The 27,014-nt window shown below is 48.8% G+C and overlaps 1 protein-coding gene across 2 annotated transcripts in view; it reads left to right on the top strand.

Annotated features, from left to right (window-relative positions):
- The window catches only part of ITGB1BP2 (integrin subunit beta 1 binding protein 2), a 140,185-nt gene that overhangs the window by 88,491 nt on the left and 24,680 nt on the right, over positions 1-27,014 (top strand). For both annotated transcript variants that reach the window (XM_069209176.1, XM_069209175.1), the window contains exons 5-8: positions 4,521-4,624; positions 13,412-13,470; positions 14,245-14,315; positions 17,457-17,556. In XM_069209176.1, coding sequence (XP_069065277.1) covers positions 4,521-4,624; positions 13,412-13,470; positions 14,245-14,315; positions 17,457-17,556 — 334 coding nt within the window. The remainder of the gene's footprint in view (positions 1-4,520; positions 4,625-13,411; positions 13,471-14,244; positions 14,316-17,456; positions 17,557-27,014) is intronic.

Below are 27,014 nucleotides of genomic sequence, written 5' to 3'. Positions count from 1 at the left end.
TGCTGGAGTCTCTTCTCTTATACCCAGTCATTTATTAGATATTCAGAACTCTGAGGATGATCAGGGGATGTTTGGTAAAGCACACTGTCCCGCTGAATTACACGCTAAATATCAGAATGAAGAAGAAGAAGAACAATAAGAGTATTATGAGCCTGTATACCAAAGCCATTATTATAAAAGGAAATATCAACAATATACTCCTCCTCCTCCTCCACCAGGCACGGTCCAGGTTCCAGCTGCTTTAGTGCAAGGCCTACAGAGTATGCTTGCAGACTACTACAAGCATTTTCCAACACCTGCTGAAGTGCAGCAATCAGCTGCGCCAGCGCCTAGATCGCAAGAACACCCACCTCCTCCACCTACTCCAAGAATGACTCTGCAGTCCTATATTGCCATGCCTCCAGAAGATGCTTCCTCATCTGACAATGATGATGTTGACGATGATGGTGACAGGGAAGAAGGCGAGATAGCAGACAATCGCACCATCACCAGTAAATGGGATGATTATCTTATTCCTCCACCTTCCCCTCGCACCACAACCAGTGGATTCTCCACCGGGAGATAATGGTGGGTTCCACGTTAATGGAGAGAGCGGCAAAGTGATTGCAACTGCCCATCACTACCAAGCAAACGCACTGTTTTCTCTATGTTTTTCAAGGATCAGTCTAGTAAGACAGTGAGAGCAATACCAATTGTAGATTATATATGGGAGGAAGGAGTTAAGATCATGAAGACACCAGCGACCGTCACTGCCGTTCTTCCTAGAATAGACAAAAAATATAAAGTGCCAGAGGACTCGCCCGCTTGTTTGATTGGAGATCCAAGGCCTGATTCAGTCATTTCTAAGGCCGCACAGCGCAGGTCTAAAAATCCTTCCACCCCAATAACTTCTCTGCCTGACAAGGAGGACAGGTGGCTCGACATCGGCAAAAGATTCATAGTCATGTCAGGTACGACTGTCCATGACACTAACTCACAGGCTATCCTGGGGCGTTATGATCTCCACATGTGGTCGGACATCGCCACATGCCTGGATTTCCTGCCACAGGATAAGTAGACCGAAGCTACTCAGGTTTACAAGAAGGCAAAAGAGCGGCATCTGAAATTATCGATTGTGCAATGGATATTGCATCCATAGGCTTCCGGCAATTGGCAGGAACGGCTGTACTCCTAAGCCACATCGTTCCGCCCAGAATTGAAAACAAAAATCCTGGATATGCCCTTTGACGGCGATTCTTTATTTAGGAAGCACGTTGATGACGCTCTACAGACCATTAAGGTGGACACAGAAACAGCTCGATCTCTCGGAACTCTCCAATTTTGTAAGACACATTTTCGAGGGCCACGCGGCTGCAGATCTTACTCATATTGTGGAGGATACCAAAGATACCAGTAACAATCTTATCAGCAGCCCTTTCGAGTGGCCTACCAACATCAACCCTATCGAGCATCACCATCTGTAACCTATTCTACACAACCAAGGCGGAGACAGGCCGCTTCCGCCAGAGATACAGCTAGGAAGCAGTGACAGCTCCGAAGTACCAGCTATAACCCCTTCTCACCTTTCAGTGGGTGCCAGAATCTCCCATTACTTACGTCAGTGGAGCAAAATAACTACAGACAAATAGATACTGGATCCCATCAAGTATGGCCATACTCTGGAGTTCACTCAATTTCCACCTCAGACTCCACTGACAAAATTCCTCCCAGCTCGCCTTCACCTTTTTCTCAAGGAGGATTTGGCCGTGTTGTCAAAAGGAGCCATTAACCAGGTCCTGCATTCCCAAAAAGAAAAGGGATCTTACTCCCATGTTTTGCCTTGTAAGGAAGAAATCAGAAGGTCTGGCATCCGTTCTCGACCTCAGAAAACTCAACATGTATCTGAAGCAACAACCTTTCCGTATGGTTTCCCACCAGGAAATCCTCCAGCTTCTCAATCACAGAGATTTTCTTACAAGCCTCGATCTCCAGGATGCCTATTCCACATTCCCATCCATCGCAAATTCCTCAGGTTTTCAGTAGCCTGACTCACTACCAGTTCAAAGTCCTTCCCTTTGGTCTTCGATCCGCTCCCTGGATAGTTACAAAATGTCTTGCTCCAGTAGCAGCCCACCTGCGACAACAAGGCATTCATGTTTTCCCTTACCTCGGCGACTGGTTGATAAAGGCTCTATCTTTCCAAAAGGCATCGAGGGATACTGCCAAGTGCCTTCATTTCTTCCAAACACTGGGCCTCACAGTCAATTTCCAGAAGCCTCTCTGTAGGACAATGCCTCTGATGGCATGGTTACCCTCTGACATTTTGCCTGTCGTTGATGCTAGTTATGATGGAAAAATGTGTGCTGGGACCCTGCTAACCAGGCCCCAGCACCAGTGTTCTTTCCCTAAATGGTACCTTTGTTTCCACAATTGGCACAGCCCTGGCACACAGATAAGTCCCTTGTAATTGGTACCCCTGGTACCAAGGGCACTGCGGCCAGGGAGGGTCTCTAAGGGCTGCAGCATGTATTATACCACCCTGGGGACCCCTCACTCAGCACATGCACACTGCCTCACATCTTGTGTGTGCTGGTGGGGAGAAAAAGGCAAAGTCGATATGGCACTCCCCTCAGAGTGCCATGCCAACCTCACACTGCCTGAGGCATAGGTAAGTCACCCCTCTAGAAGGCCTTACATGCCTAAGTTTGGTATCAAACTTCTCAGCACAATAAATCCACACTGATGCCAGTGTGGGATTTATTGACAAATGGCCACATAGCGCATTTTAGAGATGCCCCCTGTATGTTAGCCCTACTATTAGTGTGTGACTGAACGGTCTGTGCCAGCCTGCCACTTCCAGATGAGTTTCTGACCACTTGGGGTGAGTGCCTTTGTGTACGCTTGGTCAGAAACAAAGCCTGTACTGGGTGGGGGTGCTTCACACCTCCCCCTGCAGAAACTGTAACACCTGTCGGTGAGCCTCAAGCCTGGTGTTACAACGCCCCAGGGCACTCCAGCCAGTGGAGATGCCCACCTCCTGGATAAGCGCCCACTTGATCAGAAGATTTAATCAGAATCTATCATGGCGACTAGTCTTTCAGAGTCCAATTTCTCCCTTATGTTTTGTACAGCCTCCTGCCCTAAAATGTTCCCTTAAGAGCAGTGGGTTAAAGCCACCAGAAATGAAAATCTGAGCTGTGCCTTGGCCTCATTTTTTTTCAACCAGCATCTTCAGAGATGCCCGCCCCAGTGTCACTGGTACCCATGATGGCTCATCACTCAGTGCTCATTTTGCAATTATGGGGAGACGTGGGTGTATCCATCCAATATCACCCAGGGAACGTGCCAGAACATCCTAAAAGTCATTTCCTTCCTCTGTCAGCTATGTCAGCAATGTCATCTGTCTCTTTCTGAAGGGTGTGCATGTGCTCCGTCTTGACGCTACATCATCCCCTCCTTCCAGCTCATGTTTCCAGCTTGCAGCCTTCTAATAGTTAAATTCATCACAGGATGAGGAGTGTGTGGCAGTCATTGGAGAGGTCATCACCAGTCGTAAGTCTGTGCACAGAAATGGGTGTCCAAGAGCTGTCTCCCAAACGTGAATATAAGGCAATAGAGGTTGGTGGGTCAGACAAAGGGGTGGAGAGTGAGTGAGTGTTTGCGTGTGACTTTATGTAGACGTGTGTGTGCAAACTTGACAATGATAAGCATGTGAAAGCTCCTACCTTTGTTGCCATGTGCCATGTTTACGTTGTGTCTTCAGTTCCTCCTGGGCATGTGGAGCCTGGCAGTTCCCATTACTGCCATGTAAACCAATGGGCAAACCATGTTTGATGCTGGGCAGGTGCAGCCAGCATATGTTATTACTAATTTTCACCAACAAATCTTATCAGATTGACCACTTACTGTTGATTCTCAGCATTTGGGGGAAAATTCCCAAATCTCCACTCATGTCTGTAAATGTGATCCTGTTTTTCCCAGAGGTCCTGGTACAATGTACTACTAAATAGAGCTTAGTAAATGCAGCATAGACAATGGAGCATTTGCCACTAATCCTTCTGCTCGGATTTTTATTTTATACCCCCCATTAATAGATACATTTGGTTCATGCATTGTTAGAAGAAACAAAGGGGGTTATTCTAACTTTGGAGGAGTGTTAATCCGTCCCAAAATTGACGGTAAAGTGACGGATATACCACCAGCCGTATTACGAGTTCCATAGGATATAATGGACTCGTAATACGGCTGGTGGTAAATCCGTCACTTTTACGTCACTTTTGGGACGGATTAACACCTCCTCCAAAGTTAGAATAACCCCCAAAGTCATTAAAGTAAAGTGTTATTTTGAAGTTTGACTGTATGTAAACTTCAGGACCGGTGGATCTCAGGGGCACAAGGATGCAGTTTTGGCAGGTCCCCAGAGAGTCTAAAATCCTTCCATCAGCCGAGCTCTGGACGCTCCTGAGGATGGTAAGCCTGGTGGAGTGCAGCACTCAGCACCAGCACTCACCTCTACTGAATACTATCGATTTTGATTTCAGATCCGATGAACCGAAGCAGAACCTGTCGATGAAAGTGTCCAAGTCCCTGGAGCAGAGTCTGCAGAAACTAAACCTGGGTTCTGAGAAGGAGACAGTGAAGACTGGTAAGAGCTGACGTGCTGGGCAAGCAAGCTATCTACAATGTGAGATCAGTGCTGGCGAATGAGAACCCTTCCAGAGAAGTCAGTGCAGGGGTAGGGAAGATCTTGTCTAGAAAGCTGAGTCATGAGCAGTGGAGTGGTGCACCTCTGTATAAGGAGGACAGTGTTGGGAGTTAGTGGGAAGGTAAAATAGAGCCATGAGAGTCACATACCTGTGGCAGGTAAGGGCCTACCGAGAGTTATAGTCACAGATTATAAAGTCCTCCAGGTTTTTACTACTGGTTTATATCCGATTTTTTAATGTGAGTTAGAACCGTTCTCTGTATCAATCTGGTGAATCAAGTGAACTATGGGGAATTTTATAAATATATAATTATACATTTAAAAACAGTACTTCAATGCATTTACATATGGGGCAGTATTTCTATAACATAAACCAAACTGGGAACAACCAGAGCGCTGAGTCACTCATTGAAGCCCTCAGTGATCTTGTTCCTCTGGCGATAGTCTACACAAACTCTTGTTGCTCCATCAGATGTAAGAACTAACATAATGGGACATGCCATAAGAGCATCTGACAATCATACCTGCCCTATTACAACAACAGTGGGTCCACAGTGTGAGCATGATGTTCATCATCTTTGATTGTATCAGGAAAGCCAGAGAAAGTGTTGCTGAAACTGCTAACTATCCACTTTAACTCCTTTACCCGGGTTGTATTAGTTCTTCGGTTAATATCAAATTAGCGTCAGTGGTCTATGATGTGGTTTCAGTGTGTCCACATCACAGGTACAGTGTGAAATCTTTCAACTCTAGAAGAACCAGGGACTAGTTGCTCCTGTCCAGGTTGGAATGACCTGTGCATCCTCCCACCTGACCTGAGCAGATGTGTCTGCCCACATTATAGTCAAGAACCTATCTGAGCACCTACTTGTGTTAAGGACCATAAAGAATGGGGCGTTGAGGGGGCGAGGGTGTAGAGAAGTGAAATGGGGTGTCACCTGGGGCACCTTTCAGCACACGAAGAGAAAGCATAACAGGTCCTTGACTCACATCTACCCATGTGCAGGAAGCTGGCCTGTGTGTGGTGGACACCTGTGGTGTTATCACCCTATACCAGGTCCAGGTATCCCCTATTAGTGAGGTCTAGGCAGTGTCTAGTAAGCCAGGCTCTCTAGAGGTAGCTGTGGATGAGCAGCCAAGGCTTATCTAGAAGACATGCTAAGCTTATGCAATACCACTAGTCACACATCACTTACACACATGAAAGAACCACACAGTGTTACAAAAATAAAGGTACTTTATCATAGTAACACAAATATTAGAATACTGAATAGACAACTCCCCCACTGGAGGTAAGTAAACACACTATTATATACACATTAGCAAACAGTAAATAGCATAGAAAGCAATAGGCATTGGTAAAAGCACTAGCAAATAGTGAGGGCCCTAGGGGGGACCAAACCACATACTAAGAAAGTGGAATGTGAGAGGCAGTTCCCCACCCAAGGATGTGGAATCAGTAGAAGGGAGCTGGAGGAACTAGGAACCCCAAAATGTAAGTACCAAGGTGCCCCCCCGTTACCAGGAGAAGAGAGGTAAGTACCTGGTTTTCCCAAAAACCAACAGGAGGACTTTGGAAACGATTGTGCAAGACCCAACCAAGACTGGAAGAACCCAAAGGTGGATCCTAACAGAAGAGGACCTGCAAAAGAAGGGGACCAAGTCCAGTTCAAGATGAAGTGTTCGGTTGTGGCAGGAGCCACTACCCACCCTTCTGTGGATGGAGGACCAGGTCAACAGTGGATGAAGAAGGTCAGCAGTAAAGGACAGGAGCAGAGGAGGAGTTCCAGAAGTGATGCAAGTGATGTCCCACGTCGGCGGTCGTGATGCAGTTGTTCAGTGGTGCTGGAAAACCACCAACAAGCCTTGGCAAATGCAGAAGATGGAGAAGAAGATTTGCAAGGCTGAAGAGAACCAACAAGGTCCAGGGGACGTGACCCAAAGAGGGGAGTCCAAGGTGACCCTCAGCAGCTGGGAGAGTCACAAGAAGGGCAAGCAGCCCCCACAGGCAACCCACTGGTAGCAGGCACAGGAGTCGCAGTGGGCCCATTCAGCACATCTGGAACAGTGCCCAACATCGTTGGAGCAGGAGGGAGAAGTGCTGGACGCCCGGGCTACACGAGCCTGAAGATCCCTTGGAGGAGGATCAAACAACCCTTGGTAGCTGCAAGAGTCGCAGTGCACAGGGGTACTGTCCTACAAGGAGAGGTGAGGGCTTACCGTCTCCCAAGTTGGACAGCTGGTAAAGAGGACCAAGGTGACTACTCAGACCACCACCTGTGATGCAGGATCCACGCAGTTCTGGAGGAGAGCAGATGCACGCAGTCTGTCGTCGATGCAATTGGTGCCTGTAGATGCAGGGGAGTGACTCCTTCACTTCAAGGGAGATTCCTTCTTACTTTTTGTGCAGACTGAAGACTTGTCATCCTCAGAAGATGCACAGCCGAGGAAATGTTGCAGTTGCTGGAAGGAGCCGTTGAAACAATGTTGCAGAGCGGTGTTGTTGCTTAAGTTGTAGATTATTGGTTTCTGAAGAGTCCAGTTGTGGTTCTAGTGGCCAGAAGAGGAAGTAAATGATGCAGAGGAGTCCTGCTGGAATCTTTCACGTCGAAGCTGAGGACTCACCCAAGAGGGAGACCCTAAAGGGGGGTCCTGGAGACCTCTGCACATCTTGGATTCAAGAGCTCTGGGCACCACCCCTGGGGTGGTGATGGACAGGGGAGGGGTCACTCCCCTTTCCTTTGTCAAGAGTCGCGCCAGAGCAGGGACCAGGGGTCCCTGGACTCGTGCAACCGGTTTATGCAAGGAGGGCACCAAATGTGCCCTTCAAAGAATACCGGTGGCTTGGGGAGGCCACCCCTCCCATGCCATGTCACACCTATTCCCCTGAGGAGAGGGTGTTGCCTTCCTCTCCTGCAGGAAATCATTTGTTCTGCCTTCCTCTGCCTGAGCTGGTCAAGCAGCAGAAGAGCAGAAACACATCTGCTGGGTGGCAGCAGCGCAGGCTGCCTGGAAAACCCTGGAAGACTGGTAGGAGCAATGCTGGGGGGTCCTCTAAGGAGCCCCTATAGTGCATGGAATCATACAAACAATACCGGCAGCAGCATTGGGGTACGATTCTGACATGTTTGATACCAAACATGCCCAGGTTCGGAGTTACCATTATCTAACTGGACACCGGAAGTGTCCAGTTAGATAATGTGTCCAGTACATGGGTAAAATGGCTTCCCTGCACTTACGAGGTCCAGTGCAATGGAGCTGGAGTTCGTAGGGGCACCTCTGGTCATGCAGGGGTGCCCTCACACACAGGTACCTGCACCCTGCCCTTTGGGCTAGGAGGGCCTACCATAGGGGTGACTTACTGTGACCTGGTGAAGTGAACTGTAGTGAAAGGGTGCATGCACCTTTTCACCCAGGCTGCAATGGCAGGCCTGCAGACACATTTTGCATAGGCTCCCATGGGTGGCACAATACAAGCTGCAGCCCATGGGGAACCCCTAGTACCCCAGCGCCCGGGAACCTAAGTATCATATACTAAGGACTTAAATGGGGGCATCAGTATGCCAATTGTGGGGTGTGTAAAGTCCAGACAACCAAATTTAGAGGGAGAGGGCACAGCCACTGGAGTCCTGGTTAGCAGGATCCCAGTGAACACAGTCAAAACATACTGACAGCAGGCAAAAAGTGGGGGTATCCATGCCAAAAACTTTCCTACACCATGCTTCTGGGTGATTGCTGGAGCACAAGCTTCCTCCTGGATAATGGCTTGTATTAAGGGATGGTCAGTGCCACATGTGATGTCATCTGTGATATCATGAATGAGTTCACGCAAGATGTCATATGTGAATGCTTCAGCAGGTCAAAGGAAGTTAAGTTTCCTTTCCTGACAAATCTTTTTTTACAATTTGAACTGTAAACAAAACGCCCAATCAAATTCAGTTTTTTTGTGGCATTTTACTTTATTTTGTAATATGGGTGAGTGTTTTATCATCGGAGAGTGTCATCGTGTCCATTGAGCAGTGTTTTGCAGTGAATTTCTGTTGCTTGTTATGAAACACGTCATGTGCTGCCCTCACTAGGCTCAGAGATGGGCTCCAGGCTATCCCCTGAGGCCACTGAGCAAGCCTCAGAAGTACAGAGACAATTCATTAATGTGCTTTAAAAAGATTCTCAGGATGTTGGAGGGGTATGATCCACAGAAACTGATTCTCTCGTGCTCTTGTTTATAGGCTTGCCTGACAGACTTATATGTGTAGCCCAGTGAAGAAAATGAGTGCTCGGTGACAGAGTCTGTGTTTGTTTGGGAGCAGACACTGCTCCCTGTAAATCCCTGTGAAAGCACAGAGGTTTATGGATGCCTGTGTTTTATTTAGGGTTGGGCAAAGAATTCCGCTCAGCCAGCGGAGTTTGCAGAGTTTTCCCCACTCCTCCCTCCATGCGGAGTTCCGAAAAACTCTACGAATTGACTCAGAGCAGAGTTTTTTCTCTCACACGGCTCGGCAACATTAAGTTGGCGAGCGAGAGCAAGATTTCTGAAGGTGGGCGGTCGCAGCAGGTCTCTGCCATTCTCGTTGGCAAAGCTGCCTCTCGTGTTGAGGAAGCTGCCGCTCAATTAGAAAATCTACTAGAGCAGCAGAAAGAAGTTAGCGCCGTCTGGCGCTCCGCATGATGCTGCTCGAGCTGATTTTATATCGTGGGAGAAACCCCTGGCGCTGAAAATCAGTGCGAACAGCATGACTTACCCAAACTCCACTGCAGTGGAACTCTGCATAGCGCGGCAGACTTTTTTTCAGCACTTTACAGAGTTCTGTGTAGCAGAACTCTGCAGATTCCACCCAGGCCTAGTTTTATTACAGAGGGACACTGCATGCCACAGCACCGTAAACACCAGCCTCCGCCACTCAGACAACAGGGAGCCTCTGCTGTGGCAGACACGGGTCACACCACTTCTCTGACTGGGAGGCACCGTTCAGTACCTATGGAGCATGTTGTGTTTGAGGATCTGAAGTGAGAAAGGATTCAGAGGTTTTAAGGGCCCCTGGCGGCTCCTGTCGCTTGGGCTTCGATAGGATGGCTAGAGTTTCAGACATGTTCCGGTCCTTTAGTTTGTGTTGCTCTTGAATGAAGAGAGGTGAGTTGTTTAGTGGATTGCGTCTTGTGCGGATGGTTGACCGAGGAGGCTTCTAGTGGAGAACCAGCAGTTTAGGTGGCCCATGAGGCATGGTTTTGCACGCACTTTGTTTGAGGCGCTTTGAGTGGTGGATCCTGCCTGGAGACGTCAGTCTATTGAAAGTTCTCACTTATCCTCTTGCTGAACATCTGTGGATACAAGCAAGAACCAGTCCCTGGGCAAAGTCTTTTTCTAATGTGGATAGCTCAGCAGTAAGTAATAACAACTGCCTTGATTGTGGGTTGTTTTGCCTTGGCCTGTTAAGATGGATCCTGAAATTTCACAGTATCAAGAGTTCGAGCCTGAGAACAGCATCTATCCGCACCTCCAGGCTCAGTGGTGGAGTAACGGGTGATCCTGGCATCGTCATGGTTATGGGTGTTGATGTCCTCATGCTCCTCGAGTGGCTGGTAACTGGATATTGTGTGTTTAGTTTTGTTGAGCAAGACAGAGCCTTCATTGGGGGTGTGGTTGAATCTCTGAAGGTACAGCGGACGGTTCCTTCACTGCTATACTGTTAGGTACATAATCGGTGCCTTTGGCTGAGGGCCTGGGGGTTCAGCTCTGTCTTCTAGGGGTTTAGATGAGTGCCTTGAGGTGAATATGCTGGGTGTCTAGTGTCAGAGGATAGGTATCATGCCATGCTGCCACACTGTAGTGGCTGACCCCACACCATGGCATAGACTAGAGGGTGGGTAGCCTAACCCCATAGCATGGCATAGATTAGTGCTGGAGGGTGGATACTGTGCCATGCTGCCATCTTGTAGGGGCTGATCCCGTGACAGAGTGTTCTAGTGACACATGTACACGTGTGAAGATAGGGTACCACATTGTCAGGGTATACAGTGTTGCCACAGTGCCAGGGTATGCAATGGTGTCACAGAGTGGAGACTGTGATACAATATCAGGGTGCACCATAATATATTATCACACAGTAAACCCTGCAGCGCAGAGACGCAGTGCTTAATTTGACCCGATGGCTTTTGGTGTTCGGCACTGGCACTTAATTCCCAACACCGGCACTAATGACAGTCCACCATATGGTGGCGCTGTCTATTCAATTTTGAGGTGAGCACAACAGCAATGTTTAATAATTCAATATTCTTTCAAAATTAATAATACTTATTGTCTGTGCCATTTTTAAGTTGAGCGTGCAAGTGCTTTGACCTGTTGTAAGTATTGTGGGCTCTAACCTCACCCATCTCATGCCCAACATGTTCCTGGGCATGTCTTTCATGGCGGCCATGGCACTCACAGAGTGAACAGGCACAACAGCATGAACTCGATTGGCGGTATTGGAGTGCTGGTCACATATTTCACAGTTACTTAATCAGAGTCATTTCTTGTGGCTCTCCCCTTAAAACACTTGAAATTGGTAAAAGCTTCACATAAAACAGACATCCTCAAAGTGAAAGCAGCTCTCCCAGCACAGCGGGCGAGCCAATACTACAGTATTCACTGCACTTGGAAAAACTCGACCCATAATGCTTTGCAGGGCATTACGTTTACAAAACATGTTTGCTCATAACGCAGCCTGTGGTGGTCCTAGGAGAATGGGACCGCCACTTAAACGTTCAGCACATTACACTCTTTCTGTCTAGGTCATCTCTGGGTCCCCACACTAGGTTAGTGGGGACCGCACAATGTTAACCCCTCCCACCATTCAGTTTTAAGTGCTCTCTTGGTTGGACCTTTTGTTGTACAGCTGTGAATAGCTTGTGTTTCAAGGGACTTGCTTGTAATGTCATTGTTATAGGCCTGCTACTCCTGAACGAACTGAAATGTATAATGCACTATGTTTTCTAGAGGCTAAATAAATGGTTACACTGCATTATTTATTGCCATTTTCTTTTGGGTGGTTATGCCCTCTAGGGGCTAACTATGTAGTTACAAGACCATGTTTCTCACAAATGCTGTTTTCATTGTGGTGTTCTCTAGGGGCTGTTCTAAGCGTTACAGTCATATCATATTTGTGCCACGGAAACTTGCCCTATGTGGTGGTCCTAGGACAATGGGGCCACCTTCAAAACATTGACTACACAGTGCTCTTTCTGTCTACATCATCTCTGTGTCACCACACTGTTAGTGGGGACTCCAAAATAACAACCCCTCCCACCAGTCATTCATTATCTTTTTAATCTCTCTTGTGGTTGGACCTTTGTTTTACAGTATGGGCCTTGTTTGTAATATCATTGCAATAGGTCTGTTACCCTTGCAAAGGTATAATACACTATGCTCTCTAGGGGCTGAGTGTATATAATTACACTGTATTATCTTCTCCCATTTTGTTCATGTGGTTACCCCCTGCAAGGGCTGACTGTAGGGGCCACGTGACCATGTTTCTTCCAAATGCTATTTTTATTGTGGTGTCCTCTAGGGGCTGCTCTGAGCATTGTAGTTGACATACTGTAATATTTGTGGCACAAAATCTCGTCCCATAAAGCTTTGTAAGGCATTACTTTTACAAAACACTTTTGCTCACAATGGGACTACCTTCAAAACACTCTTTCCGTCTACATCATCTCTGGGTCCCCACACTAGGTTAGAGGGGACTCCAGAATAATAACCCTTCTCATCTTTCAGTGTCTTGTAAGCTTTCTTTTGGCTAGAACTGTTGTTTTACAGCTGGGAGAAGTTTTGTTTTAAAGGCCTTGTGTGTGATATCATTGCAGGAGGGCTGCTAGCTCTAAAACACCCTCTGGGGGAAGCATATGGTACACTGCATTACTGTCTCCTGTTTTTTCTTTCAAGGGGTTATCCCCTCTAGAGGCTAACAATATAGTTACATGATCATGTTTCTTACAAATGATATTTTGGTTTTGGTGCTGTCTAGGGGCTGTTTTGAGCATTACAGTCTAATACCAAACATTTATTTCTGATAAAGGTTTATATGATAATTGTATCTGTTTTCATATCTCTCCTTATTACAATTATGACCATGATTCAGGCCAATTTAACACCCTTATTACACTATGAGTGTGGGAACACTCTTGATATGTTTGGGTGACCCTTCTAGTTTATTTCTCCTCTGTGGCTGTCTTGTGTCTTTTTGAGGGGCATTGTATTAGCCAGACAGCAGCTCTGGTGTTAGGGGGGTATTCTATTGGAATTAGCATGGCAGATATGAATAATGATGCTAAATGGCAATATTTCCCTTATTTGCTGCAGAGGAAAAAGGTAATTGGAAGTGCTTTAATTATATGCAGTGCCACTGGAATTATGTGGCAAGGAAAGACAAAATTATGAGGCAGGGTTGACCAATTTATGTGGCAAGAAAAGTCCAGTTATGAATTTACAATGCCAATAGCTCTAAATCAATCAAATGTGAGACCTATTGCATTGCAAATGTTTGTTATAGCTTTGCGTGACCTGGAGTAGTCTGAATTGGCACACTTGTAGTGTGGTGGCTAGTAGTTGTGTTGGCCACTGTCAGCGCTGGCAGAGAGTGGGTCGTGCATGCCTCACTTGTCTCCTGAGAAGGACCCTGGCACTTACGGTTTTACAAACTAAGCACTGCAGAGACGTCGATAGGTAATGGCTGCTTTCTTTTCTTGCAGCGGACTCCCCCACCTCTGTTGTGGTTGGTACCACGTGTAAGAACTCCGGGTGCCGTGAGGTGAGTTACCGGCCCATAACAGGCCTACAGTGACACAACCAGGCATGTAGCAATGTGCAGATAGGTGCAGGCACACACTCCTGGAAGGCACACAGCAACATCCAGGTATAATGCAGAGGTACACACACAGGCAGCCCCTGTGGCATGTGGGTGAGGAACCAATTGTTTGTGTGCACCCACCACCACTGGCAGTAGACAGTCACTGGAAGTGGAGAGAGAGCAAAGGAAGCTGAGAGAGTCACAGGGGTGACACAGTAATGGCAGCTGAGAGACAGTCACAGGAAGTTAAGAGAGTCGCAGAAAGGGTGACACAGTAATGGCAGCTGAGAGAGAGAGGAGATGGGGAGACACCAGTGGAAACTGAGAAACAGTCACAGGAAGTGGGGAGACAGCAAAGGAAGCTGGTAGACAGACGTAGGAATGGTGACACACCGATAGAAGCTGAGAGACAGTCACACTAATGGAGGCATAGCAAAGAAAGCTTAGAGGCTGTCACTTGAAATGAGAAGAGACAGTGATGGAAACTGCGAGACAGTCACAGGAATTCTGAGGCAACACAGCAAGCAGAGAGACAGCCACAGGAAGCTGAGAGACAGCCACAGGAAGCTGAGAGACAGCCACAGGAAGCTGAGAGACAGCAAAGGAAGCAGAGACACAACAGAGGGAGCTGAGAGACAGTCACAAAAAGCAGCGAGGTATCCCTGGAACCACAGGCGCTGGAGACAGGGTGTGGAGGGAGGTACTTGCTGATTGCTAAGAGTGTCTCTTTGTCAGTCCTATCAAGGTGCCGAGAGTGATGTGGAAACCTGTGTCCACCACCCCGGGGTGCCCGTCTTCCATGAAGGGTAAGTGACGCAGAGTGACTGCCCCTGCTGCTTCCACCTCTGTGCCCCCCCCCGAGCATGACCACCCCCGTTAGCCTGACCCCCCCAGCCTGACCCCAGAATGACGCATCCACAAACATTGCGCGTGCTGCAGCGTGTGACAGGTACAGAGCGGGGTTCAAGCATTCCAGCTCCACTGCGCTGATCAATCTAAACAAGCATTTGCAATGCAACGGGTCTCGCGTTTGCTCATGTTAGAGCTGATAGCGCTGTAACCTCCTAAGCTGACTTTTCACCTATCGGCAAAAGTGCATTTATTTACCTAACCCGAAAAAGTGCAATTAACTGTGTAAAGCACTCGACTTCTGCCAAGTGAAATCACGCTAGTAAAATAGAGAATAAGAAGCCCACGAGCCGGACAGGAAACAGCGAGCCTCGCATGTTTTCTGTACTTGGTCGCTGCGCTCGAGGAGGGCTAGCCACCGGAAAAGGCATGACGTATGCATGCCTTCCACTAATGAAAGCAAACAGATTTTATTAGGCAAGCCCATGAACCAATGAAAAACACTGACGTGACGTCGACAGGGCTCCGAGCCCTTTTCTAATACCTAAAGCGTCTACATGCAACGCAGGCTCGACCCTAATAAAAAGGACTTTAATAAGCATCAAGTGTCCGTGCCTTCCTCTGGGCATGTGCACTCCTGCAATGCTTTTAGCATCTTTGTGCTATTGCACGAGTCTGGACTCTACAAGCACATGTTTCTCCCTTTGCGCTTGACTCGGATAGTTGGATCAGTTTTGCAAGGGGGCAAGAACCTTGCCCAACTTCTCTGGGGAACAAAACCAGCATCTCCACTTCTAAAGGGTAAAGCGACCTGCACGCAGCCTGGGGGGGGGGGTTCAGTGGAGCAGGTCAGCGTGACTAGGGGTGTTTGCACAATGTACATGATCCAAGTTTAGCATCACACCACTGACCATCACTGGAGACAAGGTACTGTGTCTCACATAGAGTCCCACCCTGTGGCCCATGGGAAAGGGCGGAATCTACACTGTGAATGATGGGCGCCTGGCCTTAGGCAGGGCTGCAGCCAGCGGTGCCCCAAACTGATGCTAGCAGCCTCACTGGCCTACGGTGGATACCACCATAGACGACCCTGGCACAGAAGGGCTTTAGCGAAGTACGCCCTTCGTCGTGCGTCACACTGCAGAAAGTTGATTTATTACCTAGCACCCGGCTAATTTTTCAGAGGAAGGGACCAGGCAGCATGGCAGAAGCAGCCCAGACGAAGGTACATCAATTTGTTTGGAGATATGATCATATCTCTGAAAAAAGCTATCTATCTAATATTTTTTGCAGAAACATGTAGAGCTTTCATAGAGGCACAGCCCCAGATCCCTAATGGAGAAACCTCCCCTGAAACAAAACACAGATCACTCCAGCAAGTGCTCTAAACTCCAGAGTTATCTTACCATTAATGTTATTCCCTCAGATTTACTGGGCACACAAAGCTCTCTGCAGTGGGTGCTTTAACCCCGTAAGATACTTTAACAAGGAGCCTTTGCAACCAATTAAGCCAGAACAGATTTACTGTCAAGTTTCTCCTTGGTGCCAATACCTTCGTGACTGAGTTTTTAGAAAAGGAATGTATAGCTTGACTTTGAGACTGATTTTCTTGACTTCCCCTTGTGACTACACACCCTTTCTGCTGCCACCTTGAACCTCAATTTATGGGTTTACCGAGTAAAGTGTTGCCAATTCCAGCAATGCCCACAACCTAAATAAGTTGCCCAGTGTACCTGTTTCACCTGGGCACATCATAACACAAGACGTCACATCTGCCATTCCTCAGTAAGAGTACAGAGACTTGGGATATATACATTGACTAATTATATAAATAATGTTTCTTATTGCACTGGGGAGCCACTCCGAGCATGCAGCTGATGGTTTGATGCCAGACTTTCATAGTGGTGTCCTTGCTTCTCTGGGGCTTGCAGTCTCCATGAGGGTGGCTGAAAGGGACAGGCATACCCCCTACAGGGACCACATACCAGGAAGCCATGCACTGTGGAAGTCTGGATCACCTTGGTAGACCTCAAATCCAGGTTCTGCCCTCAGATGTTTGCATCTCATAAGGCTGTGGGACCAGTGTGGCAGCTTCACCTCCACACAGAGACAGCAGTCGTCCGCGAGAAAGCGCCCCGCTGCAGGTGCTGGTAGGGCTGGGAGAGAAGAGGCTGCAGGGATAGCAAGAGGATTTCTACACCCCTGTGTAAAGACTGGCCTGTTAACACCAGTGAGAGGCCCAGACCCATCCTTCCCTCTTTGTCTTCCTACATAGTGACCACAGCGTCCCACCTCTTGTCCCTGCCCCGGGCGCTACCACCCTGCTCACAACTCCTGCCCAACCCTAGATCCCACTCCTGTTCTGAATCCGTCCCTAAACTATTCGGTCACAGATCTCACTTTTCCTTATGCCCCAGGAACTCTGGTACCCCCATCACACATAGTACTACCAGCCCTGGCTTCCCTCCTTGCCCCTAGGCCTGTCTTTCTACTCATGACCAAACAGCAGCTATCCATTGTTTACACCTGGCCAGCCATGAATGTCACTGCACATGGTCAGGGACCACTGATGCCTACATCCAGCCAGCTGTTGCACCACTTCTCTGGTCCTTGAACCCACAGCAGACATCATCATCATCATCATCATCACACACCTGTGTGCGCGTGCCCCCCCCACGCACACACTGCACCTGTCCCTCACGCATGCCTACATCCAACCAGCTGTTGCACCACCTCTCTGCTACTTGAACCCCAGCACACATCACACACGTGCACCCACACCCCCATACACATACACACACACATACACACACACACACTCACACACTGTCCATCACGCATGCCTGCATTCAACAAGATGTTGTACCTACTCTCTTCTACTTGAACCCCAGCACACATCATCGTCATCATCATCACACACACACACTCAGCCTCACACACTGCAACTGTCCCTCACAAATGCCTACATTTTTAGCCTACCTATCTTTCCCCATCTCGCATCTTGACCTATTCGCTGCCCTTCTCGTGGCCCCCCCACATCTCCTGCCTTTCATGCCTGTTTCTATCCATCGTCACCCCTGTTTTTGTGTCTCACACAGCATGAAATACTGGAGCTGCTGCTGCATCAAGACCACAGACTTCAATGAATTCCTGGAGCAGAAAGGGTGCACAAATGGTCATCACACCTGGATCAAGAAGGTAAGGACCCTTGCACTCGTGGGACCTCCCAGTGAGCCCCATAACACAAGGGGAGCCGCACCTTGACCAAGGCGGTAAGGACCCTTGCACTCGTGGGACCTTCTAGAGAGCCTCCTTAACACAAGGGGAGCCGCACCTTGACCAAGGCGGTAAGGACCCTTGCACTCGTGGGACCTCCCAGTGAGCCCCATAACACAAGGGGAGCCGCACCTTGACCAAGGCGGCAAGGACCCTTGCACTCGTGGGACCTCCCAGAGAGCCCCATAACACAAGGGGAGCTGCACCTTGACCAAGGCGGTAAGGGCCCTTGGCAATCCTGGGACCACTCAGATAGCCTCCATAACACAAGGGGAGCCGCAGCTTTAAGAAGGAGGCTCGCGTCCGTCCCCTAAGGTGTATGTGGTTGTGGTCAACTGCTTATGCATGCAAGTGTCTGTGTTAATAGGTGGGAGCACCTGCTGGATGTACTTCTGTGACCCTGGGTATGTGTGTTACTCTGTGGTTGCATGAGCGTGTCTCACACAGTCTCCTCCGTCCTGTGGAAGGCTGCATTTTGTGGTGTGGGACGATTGTATGCAGTCTTTCCCATGTATGTCACTCTCAGTCTTTGTTGGTGGGGTTTCGGGTGTAAGGAAATGGGCCATTAGTGTGTGGCCTGTACAAGTTATGGGTCCACATTCACCCCTTCACTGGAAACCAAGCACCCCATTATAGCGCTTGACTTTCTCAGGGTAGCAGAGCAGTCCAAGGCCTACTCGAGGGAGGTGGTGAGGGCTAGTAATCGGCATTCGCTGGTACACGAACACTCAACAAATGACTGTCCAGTCTGTGCTTTTTCTTTAGAATAAGGAAAAGTACATTTATGTGATTGTGATTGTACTTATATAGCGATTACTCCCCCTGACGAGGCATTGAAACTCCTTTCGGTGAGCAGCACGCTACTTTGGAACCCAAACGTGTATTTGTGGTGGATTAGTAGGGGGAAATACAAATTGACATGTGAGTTTGTTAGCTGGATGAACAGCATAAATGATGGATAGAGGAGAGGAGAGTTTGGGAAGGATTATTTCAGGGTTCATAGTAGTAAAAGAGGTTTGGGATGAGTCAGAGGGTGGAGGCAGGGGATATTTTGAAAGTGGAATAGGATGACTCATAGAGTGGTGATTTGGTGAGGTTTAGGGAGATTAGTTATTTTATTTCTCTGCAGTGGGAGGAAAATATACAAATATGTAGATACATAACCACAGGTAGAAATACTTAGAGGTATGAGATATGACATTGTACTGGATACAGTCTCATGTACAAGAATGGATAAATATTTACAAACTCAGGCTTTCCATTTATGCTGTAAGTTAGTTTTTTTTAAATTGTATTTTTAATTTATATTGGTCCTCTAGCACTTCAGTAGTGAAGTACTTATAGACAGGGCCATTGAAATTATGCAGCAGAGGAGGACCAAATTATGTGGCAGGGTTGACTAAATTACGTGGCAAGAAAAGGCATAATGTGGCACATTTTGTGATAGTTTTATTTCATTATTTGACATGTTACGCCTGGTAAAAGTGTCCGAGAAAAGAGTTCACCTTAATTAGTACCAATTTAACATCGAAGCATAGCAATAAGCAACTACACGATGACTAGTCAACCTTTGTGAAAAGTGTTCCAGTGTGCAGGAACCCGAGTCTCCACATTTTTGTAACTTTTGATCTGTTTGAGCTAGAAACGTTTGTTTTGGTTAAAGTCAGCAGATTATGCAGCAGATAATGGATTAGGTGACAAGTACGGCAAACCCATATTTATGTGAAAATTGGCCGTGGCCACAGAATCACATAATTCCAGTGGCCCTGCTTATAGATACAATTGCTATCATCATATTTACACATTGTGACAGATGTGTTATTATAGGGAAGTTAAAACCATAAGCATACACTCCTCACCTTACATGTTACTGATGTATTGGTCTACTTGTGTATGGATATAATGACATGGTTAATTAATGTAGAAGCTCTCACTCAGCAGTAGGGAATTCCATACTCAAAATATGTGTAATCGTGTGCATAGGCCACACTGTTTGGTAGAATGGCTGAATGCCCCCTGTGGACTGTAAAAAATTGTAACGTTGAGTGATATGTTGACAGCTTCCTGGGTATATGTCAGTGGACTTCACAGTTTGTAATGCCCCACTGCTTTAAAAATGTGCAGCTCTGAACGTATTTGCCAATTCAAATCCTGCATTAATTCCTTTGGGAATGCAATCAAATACATGATTGCCAACATGCTAGTGGCAGCCTGGGCTCTCTAAAAGTGCAGTCATTTCTGCGAAGTGGAAGGAGGGGTTTTGAAGGTTATTTGTACCCCTCCGCGCCTGCCTCATACTTCCAGGTAAGGCACTACTGATGGCCACTTCACACTGGCTCACTGGCCCTGCGATTTCTCTAAAAAATACATATATGTCCCGTTCCCTAGGTGCATGATAAATGTTCCTCTTGGCCAGGGCCTGCCACCGCCCAGACCTCTGGCCTAGATTGTTCTCAAAGCAATGAATGACATTCATGACATCACCTTTCGCATTTAGCTGGGACAGGACGCGGGCATGTGCCAAGCACTGGGTGACTGCCAAGCACCCAAAGATAACTTTGGACTCTAGGAATCTTCCTCACTCTTCGTTGAAATTATGTCATGGGTTTGGTTTCTTGAGTCTTGTAAGAGTTGCAAGCTCACACATTTCAGAAAGCACTCGGGTCTCGGCTTCGAGGCACTCAGTGGGGCAGCCAAGCAGGACTGTGGTGCAGTTACAGATACACCCATGTAAGACTGGCTTCCTAGGTCTGGGTCATTCCCTGCCATGCGGCTATTAAAAAATGAAATGCAATTCTTTCAGAATGCTGAAGAGCCACAATGCTCCAGGTGGCAGTGCCAACCTCACTACAGGGGGCTTTCCTGAAAATCAAATGTACATTTATTTAGCTGACAACAAACAAGCTATTTCCGTTCACTGTAAAAGAATACCATACCACAGACATAGGATCCAGAGAACGTTAATAAATAGCAGCAAGTTAGATGCTTAGAGGAGTTTTATAACAATTATTCCAGGCCATGTACTGAACTCATTTATTCACCTGCTTCAAGGCTTACGCATGGATCATCCCTAGACACGGGAAAGGCTCTGACTGGTAGATGCCACCCTTCAGCTGGAGTATTCAGTAGTTTCCCCCTTGATTGTCCACACGCTGGTGGCTATCATCTAGGAAGGCATGTCGCATGTTACGAAAGCCCAGAAATTCAAAATATAGACCGCTACATGGAAGACTTGTCCAAGTTTCATCAAACTTCAGAAATACCAAGGCAAAGAGTAACCGCACTGTACAAATATCACTTGATTTACCCATCTTAGGTCATCAGGCGTTCCATCCATCCACCTCATCTTACCCTGGGTTTATTTCATAGCCCTTATTACCCACACATTACTTAATACTATGCAGTAACTTATAAATATACCTTTGGCAACATTAAATTTGATCCCCAAAGGGTCATGACCTCAAAAATCGCAGTACTCCACACCATGTAAAATATAGCCCATAACCACACAGGGGAGTGTCACTTCAAATGATATCAGTGTTACAAACCTAAGGAGCAGAATCGCATGTTATGTCATTCCATCAGTGACTACAGTAACCATCTCCATCTGTATTCATTATAAGCAACAAAGCATTCCAACCATGTGCACACATTATAATTAATAAAGCATTGCAGTCTTCCAGGAATAATCATTACTGTCAACAACACGCCTTCAAATAAAGCATTGTGAACAACACTGTTAAACGAAACATGATACAAACATCACAAATGCAGTCATAGAACCAGCCTATAGAGGACACTGCGCTCCTAACCGTAGAGCAATAGCTCCAGCCTTGGAAGTGCTTAAAAATGAAAGAAAATCCTAGGGTGGTCATATTTTCATTGACCTTTTCAACTTAGCGTCGGCACTTTTTAAAAACGTTCCTAACGGGTAAGGAGAGGGGGAACTGCTGCACTCCTGCAGCCCCCCATGCTCTTTCATTGACGGTGGCCCTGGCCATCCTGGAGTCACCACAAACAGTAGAAAACTTTGGTCAACTGCAGCCCGCAGAGCATTATGGGGTGCTCCCTCGCGGGATTGTGGATGTTTAACCCCTTCTGTGCCCAGGACGTAATGGTTACGTCCTGAGGCACAGTGCTGCTGTGCCCAGGACGTAACCATTACGTCCTGTGCACAGAGCCCAGAGGGAGCGCTCTCGCTCCCTCTGTGGGGTTCCCCCCCACCCCCCCAAGTCAGGGATGGAAGGGGAAGCCCTTCCCCTCCCACCCCCGACCCCCCCAACCCCCCCCTGTGACGTCAGCGCGCGAGTGCGCGCTGATTAGTCACAGGGTCTCCCCCATCGCGCTGGAAGCAGAGCTTCCAGCGCGATTGAAAAAGAAATGCTTTTGCATTTCTTTTTCAATCCCATGGGGGAGGCCCCAAGAGGCTTCAAAGGGAAGGAAATGTATTTCCTTCCCTTTGAAGTCTCTCACAGGTTTCAAAAGCCGGATTGCTTGCAATCCGGCTTTTGAAACCCCACTAGACACCAGGGATTTTTTTTTTTCTTGAAATTGGCAAAAGGGAGCGACCCCTTGGGCAAGGGTCGCTCCCAGGGGGGCATTTTTTTAGGAAGGCCTTTTCTGCCCCCCCTGGGGGCAGATTGGCCTATTATTTTTTTATTTTTTTTGTGATGAATTCTTTTTTTTTAGGTGGGGAGCGATCCCTTAGGCAAGGGTCGCTCCCCTACGGGGCAATATATATTTAGGCCATTTCTGCCCCCCTTGGGGGCAGATTGGCCTATTTTGATAAGGCCAATCTGCCCCCAAGGGGGGCAGAAACCATTAGACACCAGGGAGTTTGTTTTTGCGCGCGAATGTCACGCAACAAAGCGACCCCTTTGGCAAGGGTCGCTCCCAGGGGGGGCAATTTTTTGGGAAGGCCTTTTCTGTCCCCCCTGGGGGCAGATCGGCCTATTATTAGGCCGATCTGCCCCCAGGGGGGGAAGAAACCTCTAGGCGCCAGGGCAAATTTTTTTTTTGTGTTTTTTTTTTTTTTTTTTTTTTTTTTTTTTTTAGAGATGGGGAGCGACCCATCAGGCAAGGGTCGCTCCCCTGGGGGGCAAATTGTATTTAGACCATTTCTGCCCCCCTGGGGGCAGATTGGCCGATTTTAGGTCAATCTGCCCCCAAGGGGGCAGAAACCACTAGGCACCGGGGATTTGTTTTTTGGCGCCGATGTCACGCAGGGGGAGCGACCCCGTAGGCAAGGGTCGCTCCCGGGGGGGGGGGGGGGTTGGGGGGGCAAATTTATTTTAGGCCATTTCTGCCCCCCCCGGGGGACAGATCGGCCTATTATTAGGCCGAACTGCCCCCGGGGGGGGGGGGCAGAACACTCTAGGCGCCAGGGCAATTTTTTTTTTGTGTTTTTTTTTTTTGGTTGTTTCTTTTTTTAGAGATGGGGAGCGACCCATCAGGCAAGGGTCGCTCCCCTGGGGGGGCAAATTGTATTTAGACCATTTCTGCCCCCCTGGGGGCAGATTGGCCAATTTTAGGTCAATCTGCCCCCAAGGGGGCAGAAACCACTAGGCACCGGGGATTTGTTTTTTGGCGCCAATGTCACGCAGGGGGAGCGACCCCGTAGGCAAGGGTCGCTCCCGGGGGGGGGGGTGGGGGTTGGGGGGGCAAATTTATTTTAGGCCATTTCTGCCCCCCCCGGGGGACAGATTGGCCTATTATTAGGCCGAACTGCCCCCGGGGGGGGGGGGCGCAGAACACTCTAGGCGCCAGGGCAATTTTTTTTTTGTGTTTTTTTTTTTTGTTGTTTCTTTTTTTAGAGATGGGGAGCGACCCATCAGGCAAGGGTCGCTCCCCTGGGGGGGCAAATTGTATTTAGACCATTTCTGTCCCCCTGGGGGCAGATTGGCCAATTTTAGGTCAATCTGCCCCCAAGGGGGCAGAAACCACTAGGCACCGGGGATTTGTTTTTTGGCGCCAATGTCACGCAGGGGGAGCGACCCCGTAGGCAAGGGTCGCTCCCGTAGGGGTGGGGGGGGTGGGAATTGGGGGGGCAAATTTATTTTAGGCCATTTCTGCCCCCCCGGGGGACAGATCGGCCTATTATTAGGCCGAACTGCCCCCGGGGGGGGGGGGCAGAACACTAGGCACCAGGGCAATTTTTTTTTTGTGTTTTTTTTTTTGTTGTTTCTTTTTTTAGAGATGGGGAGCGACCCATCAGGCAAGGGTCGCTCCCCTGGGGGGGCAAATTGTATTTAGACCATTTCTGCCCCCCTGGGGGCAGATTGGCCAATTTTAGGTCAATCTGCCCCCAAGGGGGCAGAAACCACTAGGCACCAAGGATTTGTTTTTTGGCGCCAATGTCACGCAGGGGGAGCGACCCCGTAGGCAAGGGTCGCTCCCGGGGGGGGGGTGGGGGGTTGGGGGGGCAAATTTATTTTAGGCCATTTCTGCCCCCCCGGGGGACAGATCGGCCTATTATTAGGCCGAACTGCCCCCGGGGGGGGGGGGGGGCAGAACACTCTAGGCACCAGGGCAATTTTTTTTTTGTGTTTTTTTTTTTTGTTGTTTCTTTTTTTAGAGATGGGGAGCGACCCATCAGGCAAGGGTCGCTCCCCTGGGGGGGCAAATTGTATTTAGACCATTTCTGCCCCCCTGGGGGCAGATTGGCCAATTTTAGGTCAATCTGCCCCCAAGGGGGCAGAAACCACTAGGCACCGGGGATTTGTTTTTTGGCGCCAATGTCACGCAGGGGGAGCGACCCCGTAGGCAAGGGTCGCTCCCGGGGGGGGGGGTGGGGGTTGGGGGGGCAAATTTATTTTAGGCCATTTCTGCCCCCCGGGGGACAGATCGGCCTATTATTAGGCCGAACTGCCCCCGGGGGGGGGGGGGCAGAACACTCTAGGCGCCAGGGCAATTTTTTTTTGTGTTTTGTTTTTTTGTTGTTTCTTTTTTTAGAGATGGGGAGCGACCCATCAGGCAAGGGTCGCTCCCCTGGGGGGGCAAATTGTATTTAGACCATTTCTGTCCCCCTGGGGGCAGATTGGCCAATTTTAGGTCAATCTGCCCCCAAGGGGGCAGAAACCACTAGGCACCGGGGATTTGTTTTTTGGCACCAATGTCACGCAGGGGGAGCGACCCCGTAGGCAAGGGTCGCTCCCGGGGGGGGGGTGGGGGTTGGGGGGGCAAATTTATTTTAGGCCATTTCTGCCCCCCCGGGGGACAGATCGGCCTATTATTAGGCCGAACTGCCCCCGGGGGGGGGGGCGGGGGGGAAGACCATAGGCACCAGGGCAATTTTTTTTTTGTGTTTTTTTTTTTTTGTTGTTTCTTTTTTTAGAGATGGGGAGCGACCCATCAGGCAAGGGTCGCTCCCCTGGGGGGGCAAATTGTATTTAGACCATTTCTGCCCCCCTGGGGGCAGATTGGCCAATGTTAGGTCAATCTGCCCCCAAGGGGGCAGAAACCACTAGGCACCGGGGATTTGTTTTTTGGCGCCAATGTCACGCAGGGGGAGCGACCCCGTAGGCAAGGGTCGCTCCCGGGGGGGGGTGGGTGTTGGGGGGGCAAATTTATTTTAGGCCATTTCTGCCCCCCCGGGGGGCAGAAATCTCTAGGCGCCTGGGGAATTTTTCTTTTTTTTCTTTTTTTTTTTTTTTTAGAGATGGGGAGCGACCCATCAGGCAAAAGTCGCTCCCCTGGGGGACAAATTGTATTTAGGCCATTTCTGCCCCCCTTGGGGGCAGATTGGCTGAGTTTAGGTCAACCTGCCCCCAAGGGGGCAGAAACCACTAGGCACCGGGGATTTGTTTTTTGGCGCCAATGTCACGCAGGGGGAGCGACCCCGTAGGCAAGGGTCGCTCCCGGGGGGGGGGGGGGGTGTTGGGGGGGCAAATTTATTTTAGGCCATTTCTGCCCCCCCGGGGGGCAGATCGGCCTATTATTAGGCCGATCTGCCCCCGGGGGGGGGGGGGGCAGAAACCTCTAGGCGCCAGGGGAATTTTTCTTTTTTTTTTTCTTTGTTTTTTTTTTTTAGAGATGGGGAGCGACCCATCAGGCAAAAGTCGCTCCCCTGGGGGACAAATTGTATTTAGGCCATTTCTGCCCCCCTTGGGGGCAGATTGGCTGAGTTTAGGTCAACCTGCCCCCAAGGGGGCAGAAACCACTAGGCACCGGGGATTTGTTTTTTGGTGCCAATGTCACGCAGGGGGAGCGACCCCGTAGGCAAGGGTCGCTCCCGGCGGGGGAGGGTGGGGGTTGGGGGGGCAAATTTATTTTAGGGCATTTCTGCCCCCCCCCTCCCCCTGGGGCCGGCTGAGCTACAGGCCAAACACCACAGGTAGGCACCTTGCAAAAAACACCTCTGTTTTCTGTGAAAAAATATGTTGTGTCCACGTTGTGTTTTGGGCCATTTCCTTTTGTGGGCGCTAGGCCTACCCACAGAAGTGATGTACCATTTTTATCGAGAGACTTAGGGGAACGCTGGGTGGAAGGAAATTTGTGGCTCCTCTCAGATTCCAGAACTTTCTGTCACCGAAATGAGAGGAAAAAGTGTTTTTTGGGCCAAATTTTGATGTTTGCAAAGGATTCTGGGTAACATAACCTGGTCAGAGCCCCGCAAGTCACCCCATCTTGGATTCCCCTGGGTTTCTAGTTTTCAAAAATGCACTGGTTTGCTAGGTTTCCTCAGGTGTCGGCTGAGCTACAGGCCAAAATCCACAGGTAAGCACTGCTTTTTATAAAAAAATGTGATGTGTCCACGTTGTGTTTTGGGCCCTTTCCTTTTGTGGGCGCTAGTCCTACCCACACAAGTGAGGTATCATTTTTATCGGGAGACGTGGGGGAACGCTGGGTGGAAGGAAATTTGTGGCTCCTCTCAGATTCCAGAACTTTCTGCCACAGAAATGTGAGGAACATGTGTTTTTTTAGCCAAATTTTGAGGTTTGCAAAGGATTCTGGGTAACAGAACCTGGTCCGAGCCCCGCAAGTCACCCCTCCTTGGATTCCCCTAGGTCTCTAGTTTTCAGAAATGCACAGTTTTGGTAGGTTTCCTTAGGTGCCGGCTGAGCTAGAGGCCAAAATCTACAGGTAGGCACTTCGCAAAAAACACCTCTGTTTTTTTCCAAAATTTAGGATGTGTCCACGTTGCGCTTTGGGGTGTTTCCTGTCGCCGGCGCTAGGCCTACCCACGCAAGTGAGGTATCATTTTTATCGGGAGACTTGGGGGAACGCTGGGTGGAAGGACATTTGTAGCTCCTCTCAGATTCCAGAACTTTCTGCCACAGAAATGTGAGGGACATGTGTTTTTTTAGCCAAATTTTGAGGTTTGCAAAGGATTCTGGGTAACAGACCCTGGTCCGAGCCCCACAAGTCACCCCTCCTTGGAT

The sequence above is a fragment of the Pleurodeles waltl genome, chromosome 2_1 (genome assembly GCF_031143425.1).
Source record: "Pleurodeles waltl isolate 20211129_DDA chromosome 2_1, aPleWal1.hap1.20221129, whole genome shotgun sequence".
Classification (NCBI taxonomy): Eukaryota; Metazoa; Chordata; class Amphibia; order Caudata; family Salamandridae; genus Pleurodeles; species Pleurodeles waltl.
The sequence above is the reverse complement of the archived record's forward strand: the minus strand, read 5'-3'. Positions and strand labels throughout refer to the sequence as shown.